This window comes from Mizuhopecten yessoensis, unplaced genomic scaffold (genome assembly GCF_002113885.1).
Source record: "Mizuhopecten yessoensis strain PY_sf001 unplaced genomic scaffold, ASM211388v2 scaffold9987, whole genome shotgun sequence".
NCBI classification, from domain to species: domain Eukaryota; kingdom Metazoa; phylum Mollusca; class Bivalvia; order Pectinida; family Pectinidae; genus Mizuhopecten; species Mizuhopecten yessoensis.
Window position 1 is genome coordinate 739,245 of NW_018408322.1, and position 23,121 is coordinate 762,365.

Sequence of the window (23,121 nt, forward strand, 5' to 3'; positions counted from 1 at the left end):
TTAGATAATTCTAAATCCGTGATATTAAGTGTTTATGCTTAAATATACACATAAAATGGTCATGCAACAATGTGCAACAAAGTGGAAAATTATACATTTTTGATATATATACATATATATGTACATATTTAGTGTAACCGAAGCACTTTTGCTTATTGACCCCGAAATGGTGAAAAATAACATAAATAATAATGAGACAAAAAAGAAGCACACGGATCCCCCATTTTTATGTCAGTTTTAGAAAGAGAACCCCATTTTTTTATCCAGATATGTTTTTATATTAAGCGTTAAATCTGCATAAAAGGTGAAAAAAGAGTATTTTGTTATTAAAATATGTGTAACTTAAATTGCTTTTCTGATTTAAAAGAATAAGTTTAATAAATCTTAATTCCATCATTTAAACGATAATACTATTTTTGTGAATTCTGCAAAATATTCATACATATCTGATAACAAACTTGGAAGATATTATATTGTATGAATTTTACAAATGCTCCAAACCGCCAAATTCACTTAAAATCACATATTATGTCAAATTGGTATCTTTGACTGATCACAGTACAAAAACGAGCACACGGACATATATATGCCTTTTTACCTTTGCTGCTATGTCTCAAACCCCGTTTTCCAAAAATGGATATAACATGTATAAGAAAAAAAATGTTTTTTTTACTTCTCAGAGGTGTATCGTTCGTTTCAATTTTATGAGAACTCTATTGTATAGACATACTGTCAAATATGTAATTCAGATGTGCTTTCACTAATACAACAATAAATACTGACCTATTTAAAATATATTTGATAACGAAAAAAACGTAACGTTATTATAAATAATAAACGGCCCCTTTACCAATCATGTTGGATCACAGATCGCTCCCCTATCCCACTATTCATTGCAACCGGAAACGTCGACTCCATGCGCACAGACAGTCGAGAATTGACAATATTGAAGGCCTTTGACACAGAAAAAAATATAATATTCAAGTCAAACTTGAGAGACAGTATCTAGAATTCATGATATTCAGTCTAGAGGAATGGGTAAACCAAAGAACAAAGGCAAAAAGGGGCAGGATGAAGAATTGTAAGTATACACGGAATTATTATTGCCCGGTTATACCAGCTGATTGTGCAATATTGTAATATTGTTTATAAATAGGACTCGCACATTTGTTTAACGACATTTGTTTATTTTTTTTCTTGTTACTATTTAATTGAATACTACATCAAAATGTGTGTTAATATCTGATTAAGTTAAACTATTCTAAATTTACTGTCATAGTGTCCAACATATTTGATTCTATTATATTCATAAATGAAAACTCAACATCATGTCGTGTTTTAAATATTACTTAAAACCGATCATAGCTTTAAATTATTAAATGAATGATATGTATTATATGACAGTGATGAAGCTCTTTAGTTTCACTTTCAACCATCCCAGTATTTGAAAGAGAACAGTTTTATCACTTAATCTGGTGTCAATTTTTTTTTTGGAGACAGTACTGAAGATGATGGTAAACCATGTAGAACAATGCAAGACTGGAATTCATATCTGAAACCTCGATAAGATGAACATTTTAATCACTTAACTTTATGATGAAAAACCAAGATTATCTGATGAAATATATCTATATTATAAACCAGTGTATTACAGGAGAAAAAAAAATGCATAGCCAGACTGGGGGTTGAAACCTGGGACCCATGGAACGCTAGATGTATGCTGTACCAATTTATTTAACTAGTCACTGATGATAAACCCAGTCCAGTTCCGTCAATCTTCTCTCCTTTTTCTAAGTCTTCCCCCAAGACGCAACTATTTGCAACCAAGGTTCGGGTATCCCCTTGCCAAGCATACACCCAACGCTTGAAACAAGCTCTACCAATTGAGCTACCTGGTCTCTAGCCCGAGTTTCCTCAGGCCCTAACACCAGACTTAGACATTTTGACATATAGACGTCTGATGAGGGGCAAGAGCGCACTATGAAAACATGGAAAGTTTTGAGGTGCTGACAACAAAATCTACTTTGACTGTATGACACAACACATACCTTACATATATCGATAAATGGGTTATTTGATCTAATGGAAAATTAGTATGATAGCCACCATGGGAAATTTCAACCCTCATAAATTAAACATGGAGAAATTTTAACTCTCAGGAAATGATTTTTGAAGTTTAATTAGCACTCAGATCTAGAAAGGCCTTACACGATGTGCTAAACTTCAAAAATCTTAACACTTGAGTTGATTCTTTCTACATGATTTACATTACACAGTAGTAATAGATTCTATTAATCTTTTCCTTGGAAAATTCTGTTTATCTTTTCCTTAGAAAAAAAGGATATGTACCTATGTATGAGAGTGGGAGATCTCCAAGATGTTGGTCCTTTAATATATATGATTTGCATCTTTAGTTATATGTTAAATTTTCTCTCTGTTAATAGTGATGACGACATTCCTGACCCTGTCTTAGAATCGGGAGCAGCAGATGAAGAAATTGTAAAACCTTCAACCAAGTCTGCAGGAAAGAAAAAGAACCGGAGGAAAAAGGATGATGATTGGTATGTGAAATACAGATAATTACGAAATTTGATTTGTCTTCATTAGATGAAGTATTTCAATTTGAATATCTGATGCCATATGTACACCACCTATGTCAGCAGCTTTTCAGTGGGTCAGTAAGAAATAAATGGATCAGGGTCATTCTGGATTTATCCTATCCAGTGTTACTAAACTTACTTTTACGGAATCCTTGGTTGTTGATGCTCAATTACTTATCTACTAGTGTTACTAAACGTGAAGTTTGTTCTTGAAATTTGGCAGGGAGGACGACGTTGCTGCTGAACTAGCTGCATTGTCAATGGAGAATAAGGGCGACGATGTCAACGGAGAGGAAGAAGAAGAGGATGTATACGTTCCTAAGAAAAAGGTAGGCCAATCTGTACATGGCAGCGCTTTCAATGATTTTTCGTCTTCTGAATAGGAGCAAGGGAATACAGTGTATTTTGAGATAGTTTATTGATACTTTAACAGTAAATATCAACACCAAACTTTAACAGTAAATATCAACACCAAACTTTAACAGTAAATATCAACAACAAACTTTAACAGTAAATATCAACACCGAAGTGTGATTACCAACACATTCCCAGTTACTCAATTCCAAAGACATAAAATATCATATGCAATGAGCATAACATCAAAATCTTGTCATTCATCAACTTTGGAAACATTGATACATTTATGTGCTATTGACAAATTCTATTGGGTTTATAAACTCATACTCATACAATTTATAGGAAAAGAAGAAGAAGAAAAAGACCAAGGCAGATGATGAAGATGATATGTTAGAAGATGACAATATAGAGGATGAGGAGGTGGTACAGAATAGTAAGAGTAAGAAAAAATCTAATATGGCTACATTCCAGCTACTGATGGAGGATGAAGACGACATGGGGTCGGACAAGGTACTGGTTTTTTTAGACCAAATATCTCATTCTCAGTAGGAAAAACTGCATTTTTTTCATCAATAAATAAAAAAAAATGATTTACCCTGTTTGCATATAAGAGCCAGAAAACTATTGTAAATGACGAACTACTTTTGTGAATGAAGAACTATAAGTCTTTTAAATGTTTTAGGCAGAAAAAATCCACTTTCAATAGGATGTGTTAAATTTCATTTCTGGATGCATGTGACATATCTTTTTTGAATTCGAAATTGAATATTGAATTAAAAAAATGAACTTATTAACGAAGAATTCAGCTTTGGAGTGGGATAAAGCAACTTTATAGTCTGTGCTTTGATTGGAAAGTTGTCGAAATAAAAGGTACGTGGTTTGAGAAAAATATAAATATAATATATTCCATCTTTGCGTATTGCAGAGTTATCTTCTCCGGTGAGCAGGTATTGATTGTTACGTCATTGGTTTTTGTGAGAAAATAAGTGGTTTTCTTAAAAATTGATGACGTTACTCTCACAAACAAATGACGTAACAATCAGTACCTGTATCAAATAAAAAAACTGATTAAAGTTAAATTTAAACATGGTAGTACATGACAAAGCAACAGGTACTGAAATAAAAAGGTTTTATAAATGTATGTATTTGGATTGGGGGCTTATCTCTTCAACTCTCATAGGGGTCAATCTGTGCAGGTGCCTCTTCAGCCTTCTCCATCTTGATTGAGATCAGAGTCTCTGCATGGAACCAATAGCTTTGCCCTGTCTTTTAATTTAAAAGATTTTTTCTTTTGTTATAGTTTCCTTCTTATTTGAGATATTTTCTTAAATTTCAAGTACTTTTTTACATTTTCAGTTTACTTTTTTCTTTTATTTTCAGCATTTTATGAATTAATTTGCAAGCTTTTAACTTTCCAAAAATATTCATTCTTTTGTGCTTAACAAGTGCTTAAACATTTCAGCCTTCTTCATAAATGTATCATGTTCCCTCTTGACGTATTTTTTTCTTAATTTTTTAAAAGGAATATTCAAAGTTTAATACTATTAATCCTTCGTTTGAAAGCAAAATAAGATAATTAAAGACGATATATTTATCACAGATGAAGGACTATTTCACTGTTATTTCAAACAAATTTTTTTTTTCTTGTTTTCAAAATATATGGAGACACTTTTCAGTGTTTTGAAGATGTTACATTTTATGAATTGACCCAAAAATATCGAAGCAACATTATCTAAGAAACTGTAGTATGGAAATACAGCCTTTATATGAAACAGTATATTATTGACTTGCCCTTGTTTCATAAAACAACACCTGCCTATTGTTGGAAAATATGTTGGCACTCGTAGAACACCCCATCTTAACCAGGTAAACATGGCATTGGGGCTACCTATTGCCTAGGGTAATTTCAGTTTAATATTGAAATTTGTAACCAGTTTGAATTTTGTAATCTTGTGCCTGAGCAAATCAGCTAACCAGCTAACCATTGCCAACCCTTGTCATGACATCAGACACACTAAGAATCAAGCACTTTGGCAGTAACATAGGGAAATCTTATCCAACTTGTCACAGTTTATTGATACATTTTGTTTCCACAGAATGTTGATGATGATGACGACGATGATGAAGACAAAGAAGATATCATAGAATCAAAACCTAAAGAAGTTGTGGTTGAGAGTAATAAGTCGAAGTCTAAAAGTAAAAAGGACAAGAAAAAAGGACAAAAAGACGAGGATATTGATGCCATTTTAGCAGACCTAGAAAAACCTAAAACATCTAAGAAAAAGAAGAAGAAAGGAGGGAACGTAGAGGAAGAAGAAGAGGGAGAACGAGCTGCTAACAATGATGTGCCGACAGAGGAGGATCTAGAGGCCAAGATGCAACCCAAGGTTAGGAATAGTTTGTATTCAGAATTATTCCTCCTGGTAATGTCTTTCTCAATAGAAATGTCATTATTTTCACATAGATTAGTTTTAGGTCAAATTTTAAAGCTTAGCTCATACTTGCCAACCCTCCCCATTTTGGAAAGAGACTTTCAATTTTGAATAAAAAAATTAAACATTTTCAACTGGTGAATTTGCTTAACTATATTCCTATTCTTTAAGATATGATGATTTCATCTAAAATAACAGCTTAAGAGATGCCTTTTAAAACTGTTATTTTTCCTTAGGGTATGTGTACATACACACATTTATGCTTCTAAATCTGAGCATGCCTAATCTCTCCCATGATAATTTTAAAAAATTGGCAAGGACACTTGTATGCTAGCTTACTTTAATAAATCAGTCAACAGTTTTATTAAATTTGTCTAAATGTGACATCATTAATTTTATTGTGCCATTGAAAGGAAAACAATTATTGAAATATTAAAAAGCGTTCAGACCAACATTAAGTAATGTAGTGATGCATTTTACTACTACTTTGCTGAAAAATACATTTTTTGTCAATAGTGTTGGAGGTGAAAGTGACCATGGTAAGGCGAGATAAAAGAAATATGGCCACATCAGATTTTATATCTGTAAGGTAGTGGTGCGGGTTTCAAGACAAGGTTCTAGATGAAAGACACAGTAGATATTAGAAACCTTGATATTGCATGAGGTCTCCAATGTTAAAAGTTGAAAAGTGATTTTGAAAAATATAAAGTATACAGGGAAATGTTCAATGCAGTTAAACTTCCGCCCTTAATGACAGCGAATTTATGAGTAGAAGTATATAGCATACCATATGTAGTAATACTTACATGAGAAGGGTAAAAATAAACCCTGGTCGAATAGGGATTTTACTAACGAATGGCAAATATACTGTATACATTTTCTTTTTAAAAAAAAACAAAAAACATAAAAGATATATATTACTATTTTTTCGTATCTGTATTTCTATGCATATAATTGTGTAATACACAAAGTAAACATATTTGATGACTTCACATGTGCATTTGTAGGTGGTGACCATGGAGGACCTAGAGGAGGAAGATGATGATGACAGGAAAAAAAGGAAAAAGAAAGGGAAAAAGAAGGATACAAAGGAAGAAGCAGAAGGGGAGGAGGAAATGGAGGAAGGGGATGAAGGTGAAGAGGCTGAGGAAGGGTCAACTGTAAAGACTAACGCCCAGAAACGTAAAGAAAAGAGAGAGCGTGAGAAATTAAAGAAACAACAGGTAAATATGAGTTTACACATAAAAAAGGACATTCCTTTTCTTAGAAAACATGAAGTTTTTAGTGATAGTTTTGGGGTGATTGAATTAATAACCAGCAGATTCCTGTCTAAGGAAAAGGAGACATATTGTTAAAGTAAGATAAATTATATCATAAGATCTTTTTCAGTGATGCCTTGATATTCATGAATGAGGTATTTTTCCTTGAAGTGATATTCATGAACCAGGTATTTTCCCTTGAAGTGATATTCATGAACCAGGTATTTTTCCTTGAAGAGATATTCATGAACAAGGTATTTTTCTTTGAAGTTTTGGTCATCTATTGGAAATGTAAGAACTCTGATTCGGAACTTCCTGGATTATCATCTGAACTTCTGTTGTGTGTTATAAATGTGTTGCGTGGAGACTAGACTTAATATGTCATCACATCATCTGGTTTTCTAAATTGTGTTCTGTAGGAAAAGAAAAAGCAGAAACCGAAGCCTACTGAAGAAGCCGATGCGACACCAGCCGAGAGTACAGAGGGAGCCACTGTAGAAGAAGGTGCAGAAGGTAAAACATTTCACCTGTCTTTCTGTTATCTCTTTGTGTGCAAGATAAAATGATCTAAATAAGAAAACAGGTACAGTGAATAAACAGTAAGGTAGTTTTCACCCTCGGGTAATCGTTTTGCAGTAAAAACCTAATATGTCAAGGCTGTTGTAATTTTTAAGGTGTTCATATTTCCCTGGCAACAACTATTAATATAAATTACCTCATTAACAGCGCAAAATAGTCTGAACTGAGACCTGAGCACCACTGGCTACCTGTATAAAAACATCTTTTTATTTTCAGGTGAAAACAAAGATGGGGAAGATGAGAAAAAAGAAGAAAAGGAAGGAAAGAAGAAGAAAAAGAAAGGAGAAAAGGAAGAAAAGAAGAAAAAAACAAAGGCTCCTGTAAGTTGAAATTTGAATGAGACCAATGGTATAAAAATGGCTTCCTTCTCGTTAGTCGTGTTTAAAACTAGTCCTAGCAAACATTTACATTAACATATATATTTATTAACTCTTTGATCCATAGAAGCCGATACACTTGGCCACTTTGTTTTATGGGGAATAGGGGAGGCCTGCAAGAAATCATAGTATCAAATATGTATAATGTAAAGTATGCATTTAAAGTAATTTATTCTTAAGACTTTTACTACTTGATGGACAAAGCTGCATAAAAAGTTGCTTGAAATCCATTCATTATAAAAGAATTAAACCTGGTGTATAGTTAACAACTCTGTCAATTGATTAAACAGTAGTGTTCTCAGTTTATTAAAGTCCTTTAAAATTATAAACTGATTAGGCAAACGATCATCAACCAGGTAACTACTGCCGATTGCAAATCGATTATCAATTACGGTATTAAGCCAATTGCCAATCCCAAGCACCAATATCCCTTTAGGAACTCTTGTTTTACTTTAACCCTTTCTCTCCTTTGTAACTTTAATAAACTCTCCCCTGGATAAGTCCATTATGGTGTATCGTGGCAAAAGAATTAAACTAGTTTTACACTTATGTTATGATTTTAAAAGAAATTGAACCAAAGCAGCAAGGCATAATAAAAAGTGTTTACATGGAGACTGTATAGAAGTTGAAGGACACTTAGCTGACGGTACTGTTGAGGTGTAATAAGACACGTGGGGGAGGTTTCAGAAAAAGCTTTCATAAAGACAGAATAGTCACCTTTTTTAACAGAGATATATTCTTACTCACAAATGCTGATGTTTAAATTTACCTGTACAGGTGGCAGCTATCAAAGCTCAGTTAGAGCTGATCAGAGCGGAGGAGGAACGCATCCGGAAGGAAGAAGAAGAAAGGGAAAAGAGAGAAGAGGAAGAACGCGTGAGAAAGGAAGAGGAGGTATGATTGTAATGCAACCTGTAATCTTACATTTTATTTTTATTATTTTATTTATTTAACTTTTTTCATAAAAGAAAATCATCAGATTAAGACATTTTTCCTCCCTATGAAAAATAAATAAAACTTACACTTCCAATGACCCTGGATAAACCTCAATGGTATGTGCCTGTCTGAAAACATGTTCTTGTGCAGAAAAAAACAACTTCTCAACTACTGTGATGATAATAGTTTCAACATGAGACCATCACTTCAAGGTCAAAGTTGCAATTCAGCATCAGATCTCATCTTTTTTGTCAGGAGTGATTTTTTTCTCATGATTGAAGATATGTCAGGAAAGCTAACATTCGTGAACAAGCACTTAGAAGTGTGCCATGCAGTGATTTCCTAAGCCTTCATCCAAAGTCAAAGCCATGAAAAGTGGTCAAAGTTCAAGTAATTTTTGTATGGTCTGTAGGACTATTTCTTCATAATTGGATACATTGTAATGAAGTTTAATGCATTTATTTACCATGATGCATGAATCACTAGGCAAGTTTCTGTATTAAGTTTTCAATACCCAGAACTGAAATCAATGTTTACAGCCACTCAAATCCCTCTTTGCTTGTCTGGAGCATTTCTGACAATATTTGACAGTAAATCCTTGGCCTATTTGTGAGATGTCTGTGTCTCTCTCATACTTTTTCAGTTAAATTTTCATTGATTGTTATGTTGCCTGTACTGATAAAAATGTTCAAAATTATTCAAATTTTGAAATTGAACAATTCTGGGAATTATTGATCATCATTTTGATTTAAAATTTGATTTATTTTCTGACAAATTTGTCTTTAGAAACGTCTTGAGGAAGAGAAAAAGCAAAGGAAAAAGCAGAAAGAAAAAGAAAAGAAAGAGCGTTTGAAACAGGAGGGGAAATTGCTAACTGGAAAACAGAAACAGGATCGCCAGCGAGCCATGCAGATGTTGGAAGAAATGAAGGCCAGAGGTAGAATGCTTCAGCTTTGATCTTTTGTGAAGTTATTTAATAAAATAAAATAAAATAAATCTTAACTTTTGAATTATTATATAAAATGCATATGGTTCACAAGACGTTAATTTAAACTGGAATATTTTGGATGCCAATAATACGGTTTAAAATCAATACTGCATTGATCAATAAAGTCTGTAGTTTATTCTTTCAGAAGCATTAATATAATTACCATCATTTTTGAAACTTTTATATTTCGAAGTTTTCATAATGTTTGTTGGAGAAAAACTAAGCATATGTGCTGTTTGTTATTTATGATTCAGGTATAGATATCCCAAACAGAGACGAAATTGTGAAGAAGCGGCCCATCTACTCAAATCGTAAAAAGAACCAGAAGCAACAACAACACACAGGTATACTGGAGTTACTGATGTGAATGGGTAAAGGATTATCAGTTTTGTTCAAATAAATGACCTTGACTTACCTTGAAGGTCACAGGGCTTTCTCTAATACATCACAAGTAGGGAGTGATATATTTAGACATATATAGCTTTCTTTGGTGAAGGACCATCTTATTTCTTAAAATAAATAACTTTTACCCACTTGAAATGTTTTGTTGAGGGGTTAAATATGTTTAAAGGTTCTACATGTCAAACAAGACAATGTCTCGTAGAATAGTCAACTAGAGCATAAATTTAAATAAAAATGCCTATGGGTTTTGGTATTATCACAGATTAGCCTCTGGATGTTGCCTTGCTCCATTCAACCATTTGACCTTTGACCTGATTTTGCTTTCATAATACAGAGGATACACCATCACCAGTAGAAGAGGTGTCGCCTTCAGTCTCTATAGAAGAGAAAACCCCAGAACCAGAAACGAAAAAGGAGGAAAAAGAAACAGAGGAAGTGGCAGATGCTTGGGATGCAGAGGATGACACGAAGGATGCTTGGGATGCAGAGGATGAAGAGAAAAAAGAAGAGGAAAAGGAAGTAGAGAAAACAACAGAGCCAGGTAAGTGATAAATATTAATGAAAAAATCTTGTATATCTAGGTGTCATCTTTTAAATCCAAGGGCTCGTCTCTTGATACACCTGTCTTCTCTGCACCCTTGGAAAGTGGCAGATCACTATTTTTGAAATAGAGAAAATTCAAATACTGTGAATGACTATTTTGGTGGGTCTGAATTTTAATTTTTAGGGAGTGTGGGTAACAATCCAAGAAGTACCACTGAACCAGCAACTTAATCATTTCATTATCTATTTTACCAACCTGCAATTGAAATATTATTTCAGTCATAGAAGAGAAGGAAGAAGAAATAGAAGAGGAAAGTGACGAGGAGAGTGAAGAGGAAGATGACGAAGAAGAGGAGGAGGAAGAGAGTAGCACAGAAGAAGAAAGTGAAGATGATGATTTGACCCCAGTAGAACGTGCCAGGGATCGCATTATGGTAATGAATCTATAGGTTCAGTATAGTTGAGATAAATGATTTTTTCCACAATTTAATATATAATATATTGTTGCTTGTTTTAATATGTACATTGTTTGTGTATAAAGATGTACATCGTTTTTGTATAAAGTATAACTTTGATATTATATTCTACAGCTGTGTTTGATATGGAATTAAACAATTAAACATCTTTAAAATTTAAAATTCTCAAGTCTGAAATAAATCTTCCATGATTCTGAGAAACAGCAATAAATAGGGCGGAATATAGGGTTTAATTTGATAGCTATTGAGTTCTAAAATGAAAGTTGATCCCAGAATAAATGCAGCAAATCTACATGGTCAAATTTTAATTCATTTTCCAATACATTTGTGTCACCTTTTATTCTATTTCTCTCTTCAGACCACCTTTGTTGTATTTATACTTTTTTTAATAGAAACGGAGAGAAGAGGCAGAGAAGCAGCGTTCAACAGATGTGCTGAGGTCTACTGTTGTGTGTGTACTTGGACATGTGGACACGGGTAAAACAAAGATTCTGGATAAGGTAAGATGGGATTTGATGCAGTAACTAATGTTATCATAGCCATCATTAAAGCAGCAAGTTTGCTGTTTCCGTTTATATATAACTTCTTTATTGGAACTTACTAATCCATCCACCTATGTTCCCCAGTGGATAATCCAATCACTCTTGTTCACAAACGCTTTTTTTCAGTAGATAATTCAGCCACTTGAGTTACCGGGAGTAATCCGGCCCCTATCATTCCCAGTAGATAATCCAGCCACCTTAGTTATCAGTAGTAATCCAGCCACCATCATTCCCAGTAGATAATCCATCTACCGTCATTCCCAGTAGATAATCCAGCCACCGTCATTCCCAGTAGATAATCCAGCCACCTTAGTTATCAGTAGTAATCCAGCCACCGACATTCCCAGTAGATAATCCAGCCACCGTCATTCCCAGGAGATAATCCACCCACCGTCATTCCCAGTATATAATCCACCCACCGTCATTCCCAGGAGATTATCCAGCCACCTTCATTCCCAGTAGATAATCCAGCCATGGTCATTCCCAGGAGATAATCCAGCCACCGTCATTCCCAGGAGATAATCCAGCCACCGTCATTCCCATGAGATAATCAAGCTACCATCATTCCCAGGAGATAATCCAGCCACAGTCATTCCCAGTAGATAATCCAGCCACCGTCATTCCCAGTAGATAATCCAGCCACCTTCATTCCCAGTAGATTATCCAGCCACCATCATTCCCAGTAGATAATCCAGCCACCATCATTATCAGTAGATAATCCAGCCACCTTAGTTATCAGTAGATAATCCAGCCACCTTAGTTATCAGTAGATAATCCAGCCACCGTCATTCCCAGTAGATAATCCAGCCACCTTAGTTATCAGTAGATAATCCAGCTCCCTAAGTTATCAGTAGATCATCCAGCCACTGTCATTCCCAGTAGATAATCCAGCCACCGTCATTCCCAGTAGATAATCCAGCCACCATCATTCCCAGTAGATCATCCAGTCACCATCATTCCCAGTAGATAATCCAGCCACCTAAGTTACCAGTAGATCATCCAGCCACTGTCATTCCCAGTAGATAATCCAGCCACCGTCATTCCCAGTAGATAATCCAGCCACCTTAGTTATCAGTAGTAGTCCAGCCACCTTCATCCCCAGGAGATAATCTAGCCACTGTCATTCCCAGTAGATAATCCAGCCACCTTCATTCCCGCCACCTAAGTTACCAGTAGATCATCCAGCCACTGTCGTTTCCAGTAGATCATCCAGCCACTGTCGTTTCCAGTAGATCATCCAGCCACTGTCATTCCCAGTAGATCATCCAGCCACTGTCATTCCCAGTAGATAATCCAGCCACTGTCATTCCCAGTAGATAATCCAGCTACTGTCATTCCCAGTAGATAATCCAGCCATCTACATACCCAGTAGATCATCCAGCCATCTACATTCCCAGTAGATCATCCAGCCATCAGCCATCTACATTCCCAGTAGATCATCCAGCCATCTACATACCCAATAGATAATGCAGCCACCTTCATTCCCAGTAGATAATCCAGCCACTGTCATTTCCAGTAAATAATCCAGCCACCATCATTCCCAGTAGATAATCCAGCTACCTTAGTTACCAGTAGATAATCCAGCCACTGTCATTCCCAGTAGATATAATCAAGCCACTGTCATTCCCAGTAGATATAACCCAGCCACTGTCATTCCCAGTAAATAACCCAGCCACTGTCATTCCCAGTAGATATGATCCAGCCACTGTCATTCCCAGTAGATATAATCAAGCCACTGTCATTCCCAGTAGATATAACCCAGCCACTGTCATTCCCAGTAGATATAATCAAGCCACTGTCATTCCCAGTAGATATAATCAAGCCACTGTCATTCCCAGTAGATATAATCAAGCCACTGTCATTCCCAGTAGATATAATCAAGCCACTGTCATTCCCAGTAGATATAATCAAGCCACTGTCATTCCCAGTAGATATAACCCAGCCACTGTCATTCCCAGTAGATAAAATCCAGCCACTGTCATTCCCAGTAGAAATAATCCAGCCACTGTCATTCCCAGTAGATATAATCCAGCCACCTGAGTAACAAGTAGAATTGGTTTGGTTTGGTTTAGTATTGTTTAACGTCTTATCAAAAGCTATGGTCATTTAAGGACGGCCTCCCCTGTGTGCAAGATGCATGCGTTTAGTGTATGCGTGTGTATTTTGGGAGGCTGCCACATGTTCGTGTTTGTCTCCTTGCGATAGTGCGGAACTGATGCCGACTTTATAGTGCTACCTCCCTGAAACCTACTGCCAAAAACACCCAGCAGGACACCCCACCCGGTCACATTATACTGACAACGGGCGAACCAGTCATCCCACTCCTAAATTGCTAAGCGTTAAGCAGAAGTAGAAACTACCATTTTTACAGACTCTATACTTGGTATATCTCAGCCAGGGGACAGAACCCAAAGCCTTCCTCACAGGGGCAAACACTCGACTAAAGGCCAAAAGTAAGGCATTGTCAAGGGAGACATTAGGGAGAAGAAATAAGTTCCCAAAGGACTTTGTATGGTTTGGGCTTGTTTTGGCCCCAAATGCATCAAATTTCAAAACCTTTAAATGAACTTTGAAATGACTGTTTCTTTAATTTCGAATACTTCCCAAATACTGTTATGATAATATTTATTTATATTTCTAATTATTGTTACCATGGTAACAAGTTCAAATTTGCATAAATTAGAAAAAATTGAATATTGAGTGAATATTGTGATACTTTGCATAGTTTTTCTCCTAGAAAATATAGAGCGCATGCTTGAACAAACTTAATATCAAAGGATAATGTGTAGGCACCAGTTATACATCTTCAGGAGAAATATAAAGTTTGTTCAAGAGTGAGCTCTATGGTAGCTAAGTGAAAAACTAGGTGAAAACCTGTCAAAATTGACTGAATAATCAAATTTCAATAATTTATGCAAATATGACCTGGTTACCATGGCAGCCAAAATTGAAAACACAAATAAATGTTTACATAATAGTATTGGGGAAGTATTCAAAATTAAAGAAACATTTGTTTGAAAGTTCTATTGCAGTTTTTTTATTTTGATGGATTTGGGGGCCAAAAAAGGCCCAAACCATACATAGTCCTTTAGTGGCCTCTTACGATCATGCAATGGGGGCAGCAGGTACAATTCTTACGCCCTACCTGCAGGGACTTAACAAGTAGATAATCTATTCACCTATGTACAAGATGGGCTGGTTTGCATGAATTACTCGATGAACAATTATTATATTAAAGTTAGCAAATTGGATTGGCAGTGTGCAGAAAATTGGAAATGAACAGTCATCTCCCCTAGTTTGTAAGCTGTGACAATATCTTGGAAAGTTGCAACTTTTTGTCAATATTGGTGACCATTGTTCTTTGTAATTGTATTGTTTTCTTTTGATATTATGTGAAAAAACAAACTTAACATTTGAATGAAGAAAAAAAAAATAGTCACCTACACTCCATTTTAAAAAATACTATGAAAACTGATATTTTTGTAGGGCCTAAATTTTGTGGTTTCCTGACAAAACATCATTGCATAGACATGGGTACATTATAAGTGCCCACTCAAACAGAGAATTGCTTTATATCAAACTTATAATTACCTCTTGGACCTATGAATTTGTATGAAGATTATCCATAAATCAAGTAAACTAAAAAAACATGAAAATTAGTAATTTCCCAGTAACTGCATTGGTACTGGCTTGAGTAACCATGCTCAGCTGGACAACAGGTTCCAAATTACAATTATCTAATTCCTTCCTCTTCCCATGTGTTGAAGGATGTCATGTATGTAAATAAATTGTTTGTATAAATATATATACATTTTGCTTTTTTGTGCATCTTTCCAACAGCTGCGGAAAACCAATGTCCAGGACGGTGAAGCAGGGGGGATAACCCAACAAATTGGTGCTACAAATGTTCCTGAGCATGCTATCAGGGATCAGACTAAAATGTGTAAAGAGGTAAAAGTCATCAGTCATGTATTATTTCGTTTAATCATCCCCCAACTGGCAGGGACTCTTAGATTGTACTCCATCTGTCCTTCCATCTATTCATTCTGTCTACCCATCTGGTCTTCTGGCCATCTTTCTTCTTTTTCCATCCATCCATCCAATCATTTCATCTGTCAGAGCTAAAAGTGTGAATGGATTCATGTGTACTTTTGGTACTTCAAAGGTTTCACTCTCTGTTCTGAACTGCCAAGGTCAAAGCTTTCAATCACTGTATAGATTTTCTTGATCGTAATGTCTGTTATCAGATCTACCCCTATAACATAAGGGGCTGCTGGTAATACCTCTAACATTGTTGGAGTAATATCAGATCATGATAGAGTATCTAATGTTTTCCTGAGGTCCATACCATGACTGTCAGAGTCATTTGCATACAAACCTCTTCATACTGTATATTTGCCCTTCATCAGTAAAATCCATATTCACCCAGGGTTTATTTTGCCCTTTACATGTAAAAAGCATATATATTATTTACTTTCATGATAAATTTGCCCTCATTGCAGAGGGCAAAAAAGGCAAAAAATGTCTAGTCTTTAAATTATTTCTCCATTCTGAATATGATCTTTGAATTGTTGAGAATTTGCATATTCTTTGGAATGGAAAATCTATATTAAACAAAATCACTAAAATTGAAAAAACAATTGTTAGAAACATACATTTTTGGAAGGAATGATTTCACTTTTATCTGATTATTAAAAGAATTGAATATTGAATTTCATGTAAAATCTGCACAATTTCCTTTTAATCACAAAAAATGTAAATTTCCTTGAAATAGATTAATCATGATGTCAGTCTTTACTCATATTGATGCGTTACCACATTCAGGAATTGCAGTGTGGTAGAACCTAACATCATAACTGTACTCTTTTGTTTCAGTTTTCGAAGAAGGAATTAAAAGTACCAGGATTATTAATCATTGATACACCAGGCCATGAGTCTTTCAGGTAAATGTAATTTTAAACCTCAATTTTAAGTTTTCTGTCCTGTAGTACCGATATGTCTTAGTTTCTGTAGGTCTACAGTCAATTCAACTTATCTTGTAGAGTCTTTCTGGTAAATGTCATTTTAACCCTATATTTTTTTTGGGGGGCCTTTAGTATGTCTGTGATAGTTAAGTCCGCTTCTCTTTTTATCAGATTTTTCCCCCATCAGATGACTCGAGATATACGATTTATATGGAGTAATAAATTAATCATCCATTGACTTGAGGGTCTGCGGAACCTCACTCTGTGATATTGCTATAGTAGACTTAACATGGTTTATTTCTGTACAGTGACCTACGGTCCCGTGGATCCTCACTCTGTGATATTGCTATAGTAGACTTAACATGGTTTATTTCTGTACAGTAACCTTCGGTCCCGAGGATCCTCACTCTGTGATATTGCTATAGCAGACTTAACATGGTTTATTTCTGTACAGTAACCTTCGGTCCCGAGGATCCTCACTCTGTGATATTGCTATAGTAGATTTAACATGGTTTATTTCTGTACAGTAACCTGTGGTCCCGCGGATCCTCACTCTGTGATATTGCTATAGAAGACGTAACATGGTTTATTTCTGTACAGTAACCTGCGGTCCCGAGGATCCTCACTCTGGGATATTGCTATAGTAGACTTAACATGGTTTATATCGGTACAGTAACCTGCGGTCCCGAGGATCCTCACTCTGGGATATTGCTATAGAAGACTTAACATGGTTTATTTCTGTACAGTAACCTTCGGTCCCGAGGATCCTCACTCTGTGATATTGCTATAGTAGATTTAACATGGTTTATTTCTGTACAGTAACCTGTGGTCCCGCGGATCCTCACTCTGTGATATTGCTATAGAAGACTTAACATGGTTTATTTCTGTACAGTAACCTGCGGTCCTGAGGATCCTCACTCTGTGATATTGCTATAGTAGACTTAACATGGTTTATTTCTGTACTGTAACCTGCGGTCCCGAGGATCCTTACTCTGTGATATTGCTATAGTAGGCTTAACATGGTTTTTTTCTGTACAGTAACCTGCGGTCGTGAGGATCCTCACTCTGTGATATTGCTATAGTAGACTTAACATGGTTTCTTTCTGTACAGTAACCTGCGGTCCTGAGGATCCTCACTCTGTGATATTGCTATAGAGGACTTAACATGGTTTATTTCTGTACTGTAACCTGCGGTCCCGAGGATCCTTACTCTGTGATATTGCTATAGTAGACTTAACATGGTTTATTTCTGTACAGTAACCTACGGTCCCGTGGATCCTCACTCTGTGATATTGCTATTCTGGTTGTGGACATCATGCATGGCCTTGAACCTCAGACAATCGAGTCCATCAACCTCCTTAAGCTGCGTAAAACACCTTTTATTATTGCCCTCAATAAGGTAAGATAAACTAGCGGTCATGTGATATAGTAACATTTTACTTGAACTTATCAGCAAGACCCCCTTAAATGATCAGTATTTTGGTGGAAAACATACATATATAAGTATATATACCACGGTAATGGGTGAAAGGTTGCTAGGAAAAAACCCTGATACAATAAGATCCTTTATTGTGAGGTGTCATAAAACAAACAGCGCCAGTGATTCTTGTTGCGACTGAATACAGACTACTTCCCTAGTGAAAATAGTGTAACATTTTTCCAAAATGAAAGAAAAATGAAGAATATCTTCCCTTTCCAATAAAATAATGCTAAACGTTTCCATTTCATGTCGGAACAGGCTGGTGTAAATTTAGATTGGAAATAAACTGAGATTGAAGTAACAAAAGTGCTTTATTTTCCCAAAATGAAGTTAAAATGAAGAAAATCTTTCCATTTCAATAAAATGATGCTATACATACCTTCACAAAGTACACTGAGAGTGAAGGATGAGATTTGAATCATTCAGTTAAATTAGTGATATTGGTTATATATTCCATCAAAAATATTTTCATAGGATAGAATTTAAATTATTTTCTCACTAATTATTATTTTTATCATAATATTTAACACACTTTGTTATCAGTCCATTTTGACCCCATTTCAAATGGAAAGTAGTGCTATTTTTCCCCAAAAAAATCTGTTCACAATTCTCAAATTCAGGAAAAAAATGTTTTCATCTTGTTCTTTTTTATATATAAATGACAGTGTAATGTCTAACGTTTAAACATAATACCTTGTTGATTGATCTTGATTAATGGGAATGTTTTAGTCTTTTAAATGGTATTTTTAGGGGGGAAACAAATATTTAATTTCTTATATCTTGTTTAATCATGATTTATTTTTTAATATTGTCTAATATATCATATTTACAAATAGGGGTTGGCAATATATTGCAATAATTTTCAACTAACTTTTGGGATTTTATGCTGAAGCTTGCGAATAATTTTCAGTTTACCATTGGAAGTTGCTCAACTCGTGCTCATGTTATGAACATCTACATAAAATCATTCTCAATCAATAGAAATTCTAGGAATACGAAAGATTGCAATGTATTGAAATATGAAAATTGCCTGCAATACCCTCTCTGATTTATAAATCCAGTCTTCTGGGTTCTTCATTCTCAAACAGAATGAATTCATGAGCAGGATCTGTTCTGAAGACTGTGATATACTTTGACAGGTGGACCGACTTTATCAGTGGAAACCCATGCCTCAAACAGACATTGTCAATGTCATTAAGAAACAGAATCCCCAAACCAAGGGCGAGTTCGACAAGCGTTCCCGCGAGGTCATCACACAGATGGCTGAACAGGTAAGATAATTAATTGTCTGATGTCTCTATATTTGCTTTTTGACAAAAAATCACTATTTTTTAATACCAGCAAATATTAAGCATAATTATATAGGAATACTTTCAAGTTTGAGTAAAAATTCTGGAGTTTTTCTACGGTGATATAAAAAGTTCAGTAAAATGAAGTTAGAATTGAGAAGATTTTGTCAATATTTCAGTGATTACTTCACTTTCAATACCACATGAAAACTATAATTTCTTAGCCTTATGAAACTAGCTGCTGAGAAATAAAGAATAAAATGTAAAAAAATATATATTGTGCTGCATGCATTTATGAATTATCTTCATTACAGGGCCTGAATTCAGCATTGTTTTTTGAAAACAAGAACCCTAAAGAATACATCTCTCTAGTGCCGACGTCAGCCCACTCAGGAGATGGGATGGGTAACCTGATTGCCCTGCTGTGTGAGCTGTCACAGACCATGCTGGCCAAGCGTCTGTCTTACTGTACTGAACTTCAGGCTACCGTCATGGAGGTACGTACCCAAGTCATCTTCACATACTCCACCGACAAAATTCTTATCATAGTATGGTCCTAATGACCTGAGTCACCTCATGGAGGTACGTACCCAAGTCATCTTCACATACTCCACTGACAAAACTTATATCATAGTATGGTCCTAATGACCTGAGTCACCTCATGGAGGTACGTACCCAAGTCATCTTCACACACTCCACCGACAAAACTTCTATCATAGTATGGTCCTAATGACCTGAGTCACCTCATGGAGGTACATACCCAAGTCATCTTCACATCCTCCACCGACAAAACTTCTATCATAGTATGGTCCTAATGATCTGAGTCACCTCATGGAGGTACGTACCCAAGTCATCTTCACATACTCCACCGACAAAATTCTTATCATAGTATGGTCCTAATGACCTGAGTCATCTCTCCTGTGTTGGTGGGCCGTTCAGCATGTAATAATTCATCATAGCCTACCATTTTTCATGGCTGGGACTTGGGGTGACCAATAACTTGACATTGGAGTCTTATAAAACTTTCCCTGCTTGACATTATATTCAGGAAAGTGTATAGAGCTAATTTTAGAAAAGATTTTCTGGGATCAATCTAGACTTGATTCATTACTGTTTATGAGTAGTTTCCCCTACAGAAGAAAATTCCCGTTCTTTGAAATTCCACCAATGTGCTTCGACAAGAAAATAGCATTTTTTCTTCAAAATATTTTCTAATATGTTTTCTTTAAAGTTCAATAGTTTAAATGCATAATACTGCATATTATATACATTTTCTTCACATAATTCAAACTAAAATTCTATAATTTTAAGCTTAAAATTGTTTATAAATTGAAGTATACTGCACACATGTATGTCAGACAAAACATTTATCCAAAGTATGAAGTATTCCTTCATGATGCTAGAGCCTAGTATCAAAATTTTAATTTCCAACAAATCTGAAAAAGGGTAGATTCCCCCAAAACCTGGATTGATCCCTGATTTCTTAATGTGGAATTCCCTATGGGTCACCTTTTTAGCTCCTCATTTGAAGAATAGAGAGTGCATATGTACTTGTCCTGCAATTAATGTCAGTATTGATTAAGGTTTGGTGCAAGTCTTGAAAATCATTAATATGACCTTTAGTATTTGACAAGTAGTATGCCCTCAAATTAATTACTTGCAAGGTCAAGGGTCAAATTTGTTTAAGCCTTAAAAAACTTCTTCTGAACAACCATGAGGCCTAGGGTGATGGTATTTTGCCAGTAGTCTTAACAAGAAATAGGGCCATTAAGTTTGAACAGATGGATGACCTTGACCTACTTTTTTTAGTAATTTTCATAATTTCTGTTTGTGACTTTATTTCTCATTATGCACTTAATTTGTCATCAGTAAAAGCAATTTTTAATAGTCACCTTGACCAAGATTAAATTCAGTGTGAGTATTGACTGGATAGCACTTCATATACCAATTGCCTGTATTCCAGTTGCAATAAAAGTATGATCAAACTACTTTGAATAATGGGACGCTGAATTAGGATTAATCTATTTGGTGGAATTATTTTAGAACCAAGGCCAGATACTAGAAAAAAGATATCAACCTTTTTTTTGTTGATGTCAGAAAAAGGATTTAGCAAAGGGTGCCTACATGAACTTTGTTTTCACTGAAACTTCTAGAAAATGTCTTTGTTGAACTTGTGTAAATACTAATCTGATGATAGCATTTAAATCAGCAATAGATTACATACTTGTGGTTACATTACTAGAAATATTAATTCACATTGAGTCAAGCACTGAGTGATATTTCCAGTATTAGTTTCAATGATGACCATTAATTTATGGAGGACTATAGATAACCCCAAGATAGTTTGCCTTATTTAGTTGGTTTGATATCATGTGATTTTATTAATTTTTGAGCTTCTCTTGTAAGCTATATTTATTTCACAACAATTATGAAACAAGTTATTACAACTTATATAAATCACTCTTGTTGGCCTGGATGTTAGCGTGCAGGATGTCTTTATGTACGAGGAAACTAAAGTACCTGGAGAAAACCCATATGGTCGGGCAGGTGACCCCATACCTTTCCATTTCCAATCAAGGAATCAAACCCTGGTCGCCTTGGCGTAAGGCAAATGTGCTATCGCTGCGACACACAACCACTCACATATCCATTTCTCTTGATACACTTATTTGTATTATGTTTCTGATGACAGTTTTCCGGACATAACACATTCAAAACTCATATTAAGATTATGAAAAACTTCAGAGTCCATTTTCACATCTGATATGATATTTTTTCGTAACTTGACACAGTGAAAGTACACCATGTGTAGATGTGCATGAAGAAAGGTGTGAACGATTGATCTATTTTTCAGGGAGCTATGGCCCTTGAAACTTATTCTGGCTAATTATGATAAACGTTTAACCTAAAGTAGCCTGTTTTCGCAGAAAATTTGTGTTATGTTAATGTGTAACATTGCTATATATCGCAATAAGTCAGGAAAACTATTATCATAGAAAACAGTCAATGGATTTCCTTCCATTCTGACTAATCTTTTGTTTGTTTATAAGGATATTTTAAGAATTTTGTATGTGTTTAACACTGAAACACAAATTGAATGATATGCGAGAAAAGAAAATATATTCATCACATGATCAAGTGGTGTTCAAGTTTCAGAACATAATAAGCAACTTCTTATAATATATGAAAAGTTTTACTGAAGCAGACATAGACTCATAACCATTAGGATGATTAGGCTGTAAGGAATCAAGAGTAAAAGCAGTTTGTATTTTTAATCTTGCAAAATATTTAGTCATTTTGAAAAACAAAATGTTGTTGATTAATTATCAAGGATTAAAATAAACAAGATATAAATCAAAACAGCTAAAGAATTATCCTGTAAGAAAAAGTTGATTTGAAAGTATTTTTCTTTTTTCTATTTTAGTTACAGCTTTGATGCATTGAAATAAATTGATATAAAATATACGCTACCAAAAGTAACACAAAAAGTTATCTCCCTTTATTTGTTACTGGAGAAGTTTCTCCTGTTGATTCTAAGAGTTACTTCCCCTAGATCATTACAGGCAGTAGAGTCTAGCAAAAATCTTTCAAATAGTGTCCTTGATACTCAAATGAATATTTTTGCATGGTAAGGAATTTTCATCTAGGTCACACTGTCTCTGTAATCTCAGCCAAAGATAGAGAAAGTTTGCCTTCTCAATTTGTGGTAAGACTGATAGTGGTCAAGGGCTGAACATTGTGTAATGTTGGTGTTTACACATTGATAATCGGCTCATGCCTTCAAACTGACCACAGGGGATCACAGATAGTGTAAACATTACAGATATGTAGTCAGTTAGAAATGTTCAGTAATATTTTAAATCTGTATTCATGATATATTAAGGTTTTGTGAAAATT

At 35.0% G+C, this 23,121-nt stretch overlaps 1 protein-coding gene across 1 annotated transcript in view; it reads left to right on the top strand.

Moving 5' to 3' along the window:
• Positions 1 to 894: 894 nt before the first annotated feature.
• LOC110459204 (eukaryotic translation initiation factor 5B-like) overlaps positions 895 to 23,121 on the top strand; it is an 87,523-nt gene continuing 65,296 nt past the window's right edge. Inside the window, exons 1-19 of the mRNA XM_021511345.1 lie at positions 895 to 1,081; positions 2,445 to 2,561; positions 2,824 to 2,929; positions 3,300 to 3,467; positions 5,054 to 5,344; positions 6,397 to 6,612; positions 7,068 to 7,161; positions 7,444 to 7,547; positions 8,382 to 8,498; positions 9,327 to 9,477; positions 9,783 to 9,872; positions 10,265 to 10,471; positions 10,753 to 10,907; positions 11,342 to 11,449; positions 15,332 to 15,442; positions 16,367 to 16,434; positions 17,713 to 17,854; positions 19,075 to 19,206; positions 19,539 to 19,721. Coding sequence (XP_021367020.1) covers positions 1,035 to 1,081; positions 2,445 to 2,561; positions 2,824 to 2,929; positions 3,300 to 3,467; positions 5,054 to 5,344; positions 6,397 to 6,612; positions 7,068 to 7,161; positions 7,444 to 7,547; positions 8,382 to 8,498; positions 9,327 to 9,477; positions 9,783 to 9,872; positions 10,265 to 10,471; positions 10,753 to 10,907; positions 11,342 to 11,449; positions 15,332 to 15,442; positions 16,367 to 16,434; positions 17,713 to 17,854; positions 19,075 to 19,206; positions 19,539 to 19,721 — 2,607 coding nt within the window. The 5' untranslated portion in view covers positions 895 to 1,034. The remainder of the gene's footprint in view (positions 1,082 to 2,444; positions 2,562 to 2,823; positions 2,930 to 3,299; positions 3,468 to 5,053; positions 5,345 to 6,396; positions 6,613 to 7,067; positions 7,162 to 7,443; positions 7,548 to 8,381; positions 8,499 to 9,326; positions 9,478 to 9,782; positions 9,873 to 10,264; positions 10,472 to 10,752; positions 10,908 to 11,341; positions 11,450 to 15,331; positions 15,443 to 16,366; positions 16,435 to 17,712; positions 17,855 to 19,074; positions 19,207 to 19,538; positions 19,722 to 23,121) is intronic.